The sequence below is a fragment of the Cetorhinus maximus genome, chromosome 16, assembly GCF_964194155.1.
Source record: "Cetorhinus maximus chromosome 16, sCetMax3.hap1.1, whole genome shotgun sequence".
Lineage (NCBI taxonomy): Eukaryota > Metazoa > Chordata > Chondrichthyes > Lamniformes > Cetorhinidae > Cetorhinus > Cetorhinus maximus.
In genome coordinates this window covers 59607447-59619922 of record NC_135894.1, presented here as the reverse complement: position 1 = coordinate 59619922, position 12476 = coordinate 59607447, and the positions used below count along the sequence as shown (strand labels likewise).

Genomic DNA, 12476 nt, shown 5'->3' with positions numbered 1-12476 from the left:
TACATTAGTGATTTTCCAGTCCTCTGGGACCCTCCCTGACTCCAGTAATTCCTGAAAGATCACCACTAACGCCTTCACTATCTCTTCAGCTATCTCCTTCAGAACTCTGGGGTGTAATCCATCTGGTCCAGGTGATTTATCCACCTTCAGACCTTTCAGTTTTCCTAGCACCATTCACGACTCCTCAGATACTGAAAAACAGTCCATGTCCAAATGCAGCAAGACCTGGATGATATCCAAGGTGGATTGACAAGTAGCAAGTAACATTTGTGCCACACAAGTGCCAGGCAATGAGCATCTCTAACAAGAGAGAACTTAACCATCACCCCTTGCCACTCAATGGCATTACCATCACTGAATCCCCTACTATCAACATCCTGGGTGTTAGCATTGATCAGAAACTGAACTGGACTAGCCATATAAATACCGTGGCTATAAGAGCAGGTCAGAGGCTAGGAATCGTGCGATGAGTAACTCACCTCCTGACTCCCCAAGGACTGTCCACTATCAACAAGGCACAAGTCAACAGTGTGATGGAATACTCTCCACTTACCTGGATGAGTGCAGCTCCCATAACACTCAAGAAGCTCAACACCACCCAGAACAAAGCAGTCCACTTGATTGGCACTCTATCCACAAACATTCATTCTCTCCATCATCGATACACAGTAGCAGCAGTGTGTACCATCTATAAGGATGCAGGAGCTCAGCAAGTCTCCTTCAACTGCACCTTCCAAACATATGGCCACTACCATCTAGAAGGACAAGGGCAGCAGACATATGGGAACACCACCACCGGGAAATTCCCCTCCAAGCCACTCACCATTCTGACTTGGAAATACATCACCGTTCCTTCACTCTTGCTGGGTCAAAATCGTGGAACTCCTTCCCTAACAGCGGTGTGGTTGTACCTACACTACATGGACTGCAGTTTTTCAAGATGGCAGCTCAACATCACCTTCTTAAGGGCAATTAGGAATGGGCACTAAATGCTCGCCTAGCCAGTGATGCTAACATTCCATGAATGAATTTTAAAACGTCTTTCACTTTAACCACGGTTGATTTACCTTTCCTTTTGGGTGTTTATGCCTTAGAGGAATGTCTATCTGTTGTCAACCATGTATAATCCCTTTAAATACTAGCCGTTGCCTGTCTATCATCAAATTCTTTAGCAGTTTTTTTCCCAATCCACCATAGCCAACTTGTCCCCTCACCTTTATAATATCCTTTCTTCAGATTTAGGACCCTAACTTCAGAATTAACAACATTGCATTCAAACTTATTGCAAAATTCTATCATATTATGGTCACTATTTCCCAAAGGCTCCTTTAGAGCAAGGTTGTTAGCCCTTTCTCATTACACAACACTAAATCCAAAGTAGCCCGATCCCTAGTTGGCTCCTCAACGTGCTGCTCTAGAAATCCATTTCGTACAAACTCCAGGAATTCCTCCTCCAGAGCATTAGTGATGATTTGCTTAACCTAGTTCAACGACAGAAGTTTATGCTTGGCGTGCGGGCGCAAAATGACACGTGATGACGTCGGGCGTGCATCCCAACATCATCGCGCACTCGCGCAATATTTCATTCGGCGGGTGCGCGTCGGAGTCAGCTGCACACCCACTGATAATTGAAAGGCCTATCAAGGCCATTAACAAGCTAATTAAAATCAAATTTACTCTGCCCGTCCAACCTTATGGTTGGCGGGCAGGCGAAAAGGCCAAGCGGCCTTACGTTTTTTAGGAAACCTCATCCACGAGCGGGATGAGGTTTCCTAAAGCAAATAAACATTAACTAAAAGCTTTATTTTTGGATTAAAAACATGTCCCAGCTCGTGACAGAGTCACATCAGGGGGCATGTTTTAAAAAATTTTTACTGTCTTTATTAATTTTTTAAAAAAGTGCTTCAAAGTCCCTGAGGCAGCCCCATGTCTCAGAGATTGAAGTACTCTTTTGTGCAAAATTGTGCTCCAGGCCTGCTCTCCCTCCCCCTCCCCCACGCCCGCACGGGCAGCGCTGAGTGCTGCCGCTTGCGATCCACACAGGGCGGGCCTTAATTGGCCCACCTGCGTGAAATCATGGAGCGGAGCTGATCGCGGGCGGCAGGCGGCTTCTGGAGCCCGCCCAACGAGGGAAGGATTCTGGTCCATGTGTAAATTGAAGTCGCCCATTAATATTGTATTATCCACGTTGCTTGCATCTCTGATTTCCTGATTTATACCGTACCCGACATTAGCACTACATTTTAATGGCCTGTACTCAACTCCCCATCAATGTTTGCTGCCCTTGCTATTTCTTAACTCCACCCAAACTGATTCTACATCTCGATTATTTGATTCAAGATCATCTCTTACCAATGTACTGATCTCATCCCTTATTGAGATTGCTACCCCGTCTCCTTTTTGATTTTGCCTATAACTATTGATAAACCTTACTGGTAGTGATAAATCTGACTAATACTTAACACACTTTATGAGTTGCAACAAACCTTACTTAAGGCATCCCCTGTAAACCGAATTCCCATGTTATTAATACCAATTGAACCAACTGCTTTCAGCTGATTGACAGATAACTGCCACTCCCATGCAGTTCCCTGCTTAACAAGGTACTCTAACTTACTTGAAGGGTGATAGTTCTATGTCAGAGCTTGACTCTTAATATATATTTAAACCTGAAAATGACTTACCAAAACTTACCACGTGAACCTAATTTGCTACTTACTTGGTCTCTGTCTCACTCAGGTGTAGTCTCCTGACCGTGCACCCCTACTCATGGGAAAGATGACTTTGGCATGAGCAAAATAATTTATTACAGATTTTAGTTCTAGATTGCTGAGTTTGAGGACCAACTTTCAATATTCTGTAACATCCAGAAGGATTAGGAAAATTTTACTCACTATTCCAAAACAACAGGAAACATATTACAACTTACATTTATAAAACCAACCATGGATATTTATAAACGAGATCTGATTTACATGCATACAATTCTGTACATTTTGATAGGTAAGTGTATCAAGTGATATGGAGCAACGGCAAATAAATGTTGTTAAGGCACAGACCATGTATGAAATTATTAAATGATCGAGCAGATTTATGGTGCTGAATTCTGTTCCTAATGTTTCAAAAAGGCAGAGGCCTGAATCCATTTGAAGATTCAACCTTGCTTTTTGAAATGCGTTTTGCTTTCCTTCCTTCCACTCTTCAATTTCTTTCTCTCCTTTGTAAGTACTTGTGAATTGCCTTGCTCTAAAAGTTGTGCCAGCTCTGGCCTTTAATCACCAGCAAGTTTATGGTTGTTAGATGGGTTAATTGATGCCTCCACGTCTCTCGCCATACATTTAATGCATTTCCCCTGTAAAAATCCGGAGATTACGATCTGAAAGGTTCTTTATTTAATCTAGCACATGGATCCTAAAATGCTGATTGAAATTCTCCACATTACTGTAGCCTGTAGCATTACTTCCAAAGTAAATCTCAAACCACTGGCTGCTTCTAAGATTGACATTCTCCTTGATTGCCCTAGAGTCTCCAGGAATTGAAGATTAATCTCCTGCACACTCATGTGAACAATCTAAGGGAAAATCATAAAGATATTAGAAAACCATGGGCAGGATTTTCCCCTCGTCAGGTGGACAGGCACAGGAGCGGCCACAAAACGGACCGCCGTCCGCGATCGGACCCTGAGCACGATTTAACACTGGCTGGCCAATTAACAGTCAGCCAGCGTGAAAGGGGCTGCCGGAGTGGAGGCGGGAGGAGCACAAGCACTGAAGTCTGCGCACTGAAAGCTCCCTGAAGGCACAGAGCTACCTCGGGGAGCCAAAGAATTTTAAGTACAAAAATAAAAATGTTACAAATTATGTAAACTTAGTCACATGAAGAGGGTCATATAAAAACCGATGTTGAAAATTTTTTATTGTATTCTTTAGTTTTTTAGTAACCATTGGAAACGTCATCCCCCCCCCCACCCCGTGGATGAAGAACTTGTTCTTCTATTCATTCAAAAACCATCTACTGACCCTGAATTCAATGCTAAAGCTTCTGCTTTTTCACGGGGTTTTATTTACATCATTTAAAATGCTAACTTACGTTTGAAGAAAAAAGACAAGTTGGTGCCAAAATGCAGATATGTTATATTTGGGCAAAATTATGTACAGATTTTACTTAAATGAGCAGAGAAAGGCAAAACTTAAATTGCCTTAAAATGTAGTTTCAGATAGAGCAGAGGCTGCAAGCCTATGTGTTTGAGTTCAATGTTACATTTTCAATCAGTAGATTGTTTTATAGGAGCCCCATGATCAATAAAGTTTGGGATTATAATAAGATCATCTCTAAAAATTTAAATGTATAGAATAAGTCAATATTTTGATGTGTACTTTAGGAATTTTTTTTCCTTCGTCCATTGGCAATGGACATCGCTGACAACATCAGCATTTATTGTCTATTCTTAATTGCTGTTGAGAAGGTGGTGAACAGCCACTCTCTTGAACTACTGTGGTCCATATGGTATAAGTACAAACTCAGAGCAGTTTAAGGAGGGAGTTGCATGATTTTAATGCAACACTAGTGAAGGATCAGTGATATATTTCCAAGGATGGTATATGACTTGGAGCGGAGGTTTTTTTTGTGGTAGTGTTCCCATGTGCAACCCATGTCCTTCTAGGTGGTAAAGGTTACATGTTTATAAAGTGCTGTCAAAGGAACCTCGGTAAGCTTCTGTAGTACATCTTGCAGGTGGCACACACTGCTGCCACTGTGCATTGGTGCCGTTAGATAAGGTAGTGAACCTTTAAAGTGGCTGATAGGGTGCCAATCAAGCAGGTTGCTTTGTCCTGGATGGTGTCAGGCTTCTTGAGTGTGGTTGGAGCTGCACTCATCCAGCCAAGTGGAGAGTATTTCATCATATTCCTGACTTATGCCTTGGAAATGGTGGACAGGCTGTGGGGAGGCAGCAGAGCAGTTATTCATTACCTAATCTCCGGTCTCTGGCCTGCTTGTGTAGTCACTGTATTTATATGGCCAGCTGAGTTATGTTTCTGGTCAATGGGTAAGCCCTAGGATATTGATGGTGGGGAAGTCAATGACAGTAAATGGTTGGATTCTCTCTTGTTGGAGATGGTCTTTGCCTGGCACTTGTGTGGTGTGAATGTTACTTGCTACTTATCAGCCCAAGCCCGGATATTGTCCAGGTCTTGCTGCATATGGGCAAGGACTGCTTAGTATCTGAGGACTTACAAATGGCACTTAACACTGTGCAATCACCAGCAAACACCCCCACTTTTGACCTTATGATGGAAGAAAGATCATTGATGAAGCAGCTGAAGATGGTTGGGCTTAGGACACTACCCTGAGGAACTCCTGAGGTGATCTCCTGGGGCTGAGATGATTGGACTCCAACAACCACAGCCACGATCCTTTGTGATAAGTACCAGTGGAAAGTTTTCCCCCGATTCCCATTTACTTCAATTTTAATGGAACCCCATGATGCCACATTCGGTCAAATGCTGCCTTGATGCCGAGGACAATCATTCTCACTTCGGCACTCTGTTGTAATAAGATCTGGAGCATCAGTGATCAAGTTATTGCTGAATAATTGCTGCTTGATAGCACTGTTGACAACATCTTCCATCACTTTGCTGATGATTGACAGTAAACGAAAGGGTGGTAATTGGCCAGATTGGATTTGCTCTGCTCTTTGTCGACAGGATATACCTGGGCAATTTTCCACAGTCAGGTAGACATCAGTGTCCTAATTGTATTGGAACAGCTTGCCTGAAGAGGATTGCAAATGCTTCGGCCTTTTCTTTTGTACTGGTGTGCTAGACTCTGCCATATTTCAGGATGGGGATATTCATGGAGACATCTGGGCCAGTGGCTATGAGATATGATTCAATAAGTATTATTATATCAGGCTGTTTCTTGACTAATCTGTGGGATAGCTGTTCTAATTTTGGTAGAAGTCCCCAATTGCTAGTGAGGAGGGCTTTGCAGTGTCAACTGGGGCAGTTGTGCCTTTATCATATGTGATGTTTTGGTTGCTTTTGAGCAGTCCATCGTTTTATTCTTATTTGACTTTCCTCTACTAGTTTGCTACAACTGAGCGGCTTGCTAGGCCATTTCAGAGGGCAGTTAAAAATCAGCCGCATTTCTGTGGGTCTAGAGTCACATGTAGACCAGACCAGGTAAGGTTGACAGATTTCCTTCTCGAAAGGGCATCAGTGAAGCAGATGGGTTTTTACGACAATTCAGTAGTTTCTTTGTTACCCTTACCAAGATTAGCTTTTTACTCCACTTTTATTTAATTCAATTTAAAGTTCCCCAGCTGTCATGGTGGGATTTGAACTCATGACTCCAGGCCATTAGTCCAGGAGTTCTCTGGATTACTAGTCCAGGAACATACATTACAACTGTGCTCCCTATCCTGGAGTATCTGGATTTTTGTTCAGATTTCTAATATTGGTAATACCGGGGTTAATGTTTTTTTTAAATTTCTTATTGGAAACATTCTTGCAAAAATACAGGGTTGAGCTGTTTCCAGAAAAAAATGGCAAATTATTGAGTTATAATGATGGATGAGGTAATACATCAGATTACAAATATGCTACACTGTTGAGTAATTGGAAGAACGTTCATGCCTGTGACTCCACACACAAAAATTTCACAGAGTAGCTCCAGCACATTATGAGAGGAGACAGATGAAGGCATGCTGTCTCCTTAGCTGCATTAGTTAACTCGTGCCACAACCATTCCATATAGAATTGGCGCAAACTTGGGAGCAAGTCAATTCAGTGGTGAAACAAGTGGACGTAAGAGAGATAGGGCTAAATTTTAACCTTTAAGAGTGCGTGGGTTTGGGTGCAAATGGGGGGATTAAAACTGATGAAGTTAACAGTGAGTGCACAAGCGCCTTATTAGAGGACGATTGGCAATTACCATTTGTTAATCGCTCAATTAAAGTGATGTTTCAACACTTTGACTTTAACAGGAGTCCACAGGTACCCGAGACTTCATAAAACTCACCAGTGAAAATAAGGCCAGTACACAGGAGCAATTGGGGGTGGTGGGGGTGAAGCAATTTCAGGAAAATGTGCCAATAAATGCCCAGTACTTACAACTGCTTACTAACTAGTGGGAAGGAAGTTGTTCACATTACGTTAGCTGACAGTTACTGCCTGGACTTTGGAAGTTATTTTCAAAACTTTGGTGGTTTGCTCCATCACATCAGGATAGGTGCTGCTTATGCTATCTTAGACTGGACTTCAAATGAGGGCCAAGGTGATCAACAACAGCACCAGTAAAAGCACCCACATTGGCCTGCTGTTCACAGACCTGTAGCTGCACAGGAAAGAGGGGTTTAGCAGAGAGGTGCAACTCATAGGAGACACTACCCACAAAACAGGGTCTACTGACAGAGGATCATTTTCCTTAAAATGTCTGAACACTGGTGCCTCAGGAGGCATAGAATGTCATGTCGGGTGGTGGCAGACATCTGCAGCCTCCTAGAAGAAGGCCTACTCCATGCTGGACCTGGTCTCCATGTATTACCAGTGGCAGTCAAAGTCATCACCACCCCTTAAACCTCTTTGCCTCCTGATATTTCCAGAGCTCTGCCAGAGATGTTTCCAGGACCTCCCATTGGCCACCACAAATACATTAGACAGGTCGCTGATGGCTTGTTGACAGGATGGCATCTATGTTAACCTGTGATGATACCAGTTTGAATGAGGGGGGAATTAATCTTTGCAGCTCTTCCTGGCTTTCCAAGGTGCACTGTGCCATCGACAGCGCACACATGACAATCCGGGCACTCCCAGAACAACCAGGAGTATTGTCAACTGCAAAGGTTTCCACTCCATCTATGTGTGGCTGGTGTTAATACTGGGGTGTGCAAGATTCTTGATGCTTTCGTCTTATGGCAGCCCAAGTTGCACGACATTGTGCAACAGTGAAGCTTGAACCTGCCAGAGAAACAAGGCGAAGAGCTCAGATACTCCTTGGGCGATTCGGAGGAGGAGGAGGAAGGTAATAAGGGCAATGGACCCCTAGTGGCTCACATTGTTGCCTGGCTTGCCCTTATGAATGCAAGGTTCACATAGCTGGCAACAGTCACAAGCACGTGCATGAGCCACTCTTCCCCACCACCCTGCCTATCCCAAATGCCACTGACACAAAGTAGTCCTGCAACCAATTAACCACCCCCTTCAACTTTCCTCTATCAAAAAAATTACCACTCAACACCCAAGAATTGACAAGATGGGAAAGTGGTGAAGAAGAATAATATTTTTGTGAGCTAAATAAAGAACAAAAACTTATCGAAACGATGGATTTTACATGCCCCCGCCGGGCGTGTTTTTGGCAGGGGGCCATGTAAAATTACGCAGGTGCCCAACCACGACCTTCCTACCCACCCCTGAGCTCACCCACATGACACAATAGATGAGAGGGCACTGAAATCGGCAGCCCGCACACCATATGTAAATAAATAATTACAGGTCAATTGAGATTGTTAGCAAGTCAATGGTTCCCAATAATACGTTGCCCATGTCATAATATGGTTGGCGCAGGCAGGTGGGCAGGAGTGGGCAGCCTATGTTTTTAAAAAGGTTTTTAAAAGGGTGGGAAGGAAAAGGTGTACTGTCTTCAGTGGGGGTGGAGGGTGCCCTTTGTGCATCTAGGATAGCCCTCCTAAGACAGCTTCTCCAAAACTCAAAACACAATGTCCAACATTAGATGTGATTCCTCGATTGGACATCATTTGCTAAATGACCCTCAGTGTGCTAAGAATTACGTTGACAACCAATTTAAGATTGTCAGTCGGGCTCACAGTGTGGGGCATTTTCATGTATTGGAAGTTGCATATATTAATACACAGGTCCCTGTTCTTTGCAGACAGAAAGAATATGTACACACATAGGGCAAAGTTTTACGGCAGCAGAATTTTACGTTCCTGCCGAAGCCAATGAAATTTAGAATGTCTCACTGCATTTTACGGCCCCATCCCCGCTGAAATGGGGCCATAAAATTCTGCCCATTGTGCCTATTTGTGCACACAGGGTGTGCACAAGCGCCTTATTAGAGGAGGATTGGCAATTACCATTTGTTAATCACTCAATTAAAGTGATGTTTCAACACTTTGACTTTAACAGGAGTCCACAGGTACCCGAGACTTCATAAAACTCACCAGTGAAAATAAGGCCAATACACAAAATAAGTGACAGCCATTCGCTGACTCATTCCTCAGGGCAATGCCTTGACCAATCAGGGTCAAGCTGTCTTGTTTAAATTTCAAACAATGCCTGGCAGTTAACTGTCAGCCACCATCACTGATGCATTCTCCATGGCAACTCCTCTACCAATCAGAGTCCACTTGCCAACCTATCAGCACTCTCTTCACATTCAGTATAAATTGTTGTTTTCCCCTATATTGGTATTCTTGCAAAGTGCCCTGATGAGTGCATGATGAAAAGCTTCGACATGTCTCTTTTTTCAGCAGTACTCAAGTTCTGTACGACCCACCTGTTCTGTGTGATTTAACCAATCTCAGCCAGGGCAGCAGTGGCCCTCACAACTGATTTTGATTTAAGGCAGAGTACAATTGCATATGGGTTTCCATTCATCTTTGGCATCTTGTAACTTGCTACATATTTGATTGCTGGTTGACAACTAGACTGGGTTCAGCATTTTGCTTGTAGCCCACCAGGTTCACCATCCATATCATAAAAGCAAAATATTGTGAATGCTGCAAATTTGAAATAAAGACAGAAAATGTCATAAAAACTCAGCAGGTCTGGCAGCCTCTGAGGAGAGAGAAACAGAGTTAACGTTTCGAGTCCAATATGACTCTTCTTTGAAAGAACAGTCAGAAGAGAGTTCTGAAGAAGAATCATATAGGACTTGAAATGTTAATTCTGTTTCTCCCTCTACAGATTCTGCCAGTCCTGCTGAGTTTTTCTAGTGCTTTCCATTTTTATTTTAGGTTCACCATCCAGGTTGACAAATGGTTATGTGCTAAAGGGCCTTATTACCATATCTCAGCTTGACTAAGTACTTTCAAACCAGCATGTTTTATAAAGCACCTTTAAAACAGTAAAACTTTCCAAAGCATTTCTCAGGTGTGTTAATAAGTAAAGTTTGAAACCAAGCCATAGAAGGAGAAATAGGGCAGATGAGAAGAAGGTTTTAAGGAGTGTCTTAAGGAAGAAAGTGAGGTAGAGAGGTGTAGAGGGTTAGGGAGGGAATTCCAGAGCTTAGGGCCTTAGCAGCTGAAGACACCTTTGGTGGAGTGATCAAAATCAGGAATGTTCGAAAAGCTAGAGTGAGAGGAATGCAGATGTCCTAGAGAGTTTTAGGGCTGGAGGTTATTATAAAGATGGGAAAGGGTAAGAATATTGAGGGATTTGAAAACAAGATTAAGGATTTCAAGGAGAAAATTAGAGGTAGATTTATAACAGGAATATGGGAGCTCCCATCGACATTAATGCATGAAAAACCTCATGGACCCTGGTGAAGATTGTTACCAAAATAAAAGTTCTATTTGATTTGGTGACATCCTCCATCTTGTGCACAGCTGTTAAGAAGGACTGAGACTCTGGTCATATGATTTATAGAATAAACTGGAAGATGGAAATCATCTTAATAATGTGCATAAGTTCAAAACTTGACCTGCATAAGAGCTGAGTTTGGGTTCTATGTGTAAATTTCTAACTTAAGATGTGTATCTACCTTTGGATGAGTGGGGGAGGTTTGAGAAATTGGACCTGTACCATGGGCTAATATTAAGTTTATCAGCTTGCTAGAAAGAAGAGGGCAAAATGAAATAATAGCTATGGAAATTGATGTGTATTTAATATACTTAGTGATCCCAACCCAACTGCTCTATGTAATGGAATATATACAAGTGGGACAAAGAGCAGGTGGCACTTGAAGTAATGCCTTAAATGATTTTTTTTGACAAATTGCTATAATTATAATCATATTACAAACTCTAACATTAATTTTTAGCTTTAGTGTGGAGTACCTACTTAAATTTTAACCTTTCATGATTTTCAGTGACAACTTCACAATGTATATACACAATACTGAAATATTTCTCCACTTTGTTACTGAATGTTACAAATAAAAGGTGTTATGTAGGTTGAACACAGCTGGAGACAAGAGAGCCTACAATATTAAAATGTTCCACTCTTCGTGTTTGTGGCCAAAAAAACATATGGCTATTGTTTTAACCACATGTATTTCTTTGCAGTTGTTCTCCAAGTATGTGGACTCATTTTGTATCCAATCAAATTTGTGGAAACAGCCACCATGCGAACATATCATGAGTTCAACTGGGGTTATGGCATTGCCTGGGGAGCTACCATCTTCTCATTTGGGGGAGCCGTTCTTTACTGCTTAAACCCGAAGAACTATGATGACTACTACTAGAGCAGAACTGATTCCACTGACAAATTTAAAGTAGAGCTTACCACCTATGCTTACTTGCTGTTCTCTCAGTTGAAGTGTGGTATTTAACCTGTCCTATCAATGCACTATCCACTTTGGCTATAATGAAGATAATTGTTTTAAATCCTGCACCACACTGAAGAAACTCTAGAAAAAGTTATGGCTGAATTTTTTGTACATTGGCAGTTTTACATATGGCGGGCTAGAATGCAGACTTCTGATAGTGTCACATCATCTAAGAAGAATCACAAAAGAGGTTGGTTTACAGCGAAGAATATTAAACAAAAACCACAACTGCAAGATGTTCACTTCAATCTGTCTGCTCGAAAGAACTTACCCTGAGTCTGATAGTTTTGTGTTTCCTGTATTGATGCTGGGAACTTATGCCTCATCTTTGGATTTGGTTCAGATGAAGTATGTCAACTGCTGATTGTTCTGTGGTAACTTAAGTAAAACTGCATGCTTGTATCCATTTACTAATATTCAGCAACATCTTCTGTAAACTTCGTATCCTAATGCACAGTAGAATTATATTACTCCTGTTTATAATTATTACAATGCGTTTGGAACACAAAGCAGTTCTAGTTCTGTGCTGAAGTTCCATTTGTATTGTCAAATTAAAACTGCAGCATTTTCTTTATCATATTCTTATGCCTACAAATGAATTTTATGAAGTGTCTTTAAAGATAAAAAACACAACAAATGTATATGTGCTCAGAAGCCGCTTGTTATAAAGTCAAAGATGAGCATTTTGAAGAGTTGAAAAGCCAGAAAGGACCTTATATACTATGGTAAGCACTCTAATTTATTTGAGCAACTACTGTATTTTTATATAGACCTCTACACACAACTTCCTGAATATTGTATACTATTCCTTAAACTGTGCCTAAAAAAACTTATTTTGACTTATTTTTAAGATAAATACCATATTTCCAGTTATTTGTTACCTCTTTCTTTCTCTGTATCTTTCCTTCTCAGAATAATAGCTCAAAATTATGTTTAGTTATTATAAAATGCAATATTTTGGGAAGGAA

The 12476-nt window shown here is 41.6% G+C and overlaps 1 protein-coding gene across 1 annotated transcript in view; it reads left to right on the top strand.

Moving 5' to 3' along the window:
- LOC144691872 (transmembrane protein 47-like) overlaps nucleotides 1-12082 on the top strand; it is a 76022-nt gene extending 63940 nt beyond the window's left edge. The window contains exon 4 of the mRNA XM_078560449.1: nucleotides 11246-12082. Coding sequence (XP_078416575.1) covers nucleotides 11246-11424 — 179 coding nt within the window. The 3' untranslated portion in view covers nucleotides 11425-12082. The remainder of the gene's footprint in view (nucleotides 1-11245) is intronic.
- The last annotated feature ends 394 nt before the right edge of the window (nucleotides 12083-12476 follow it).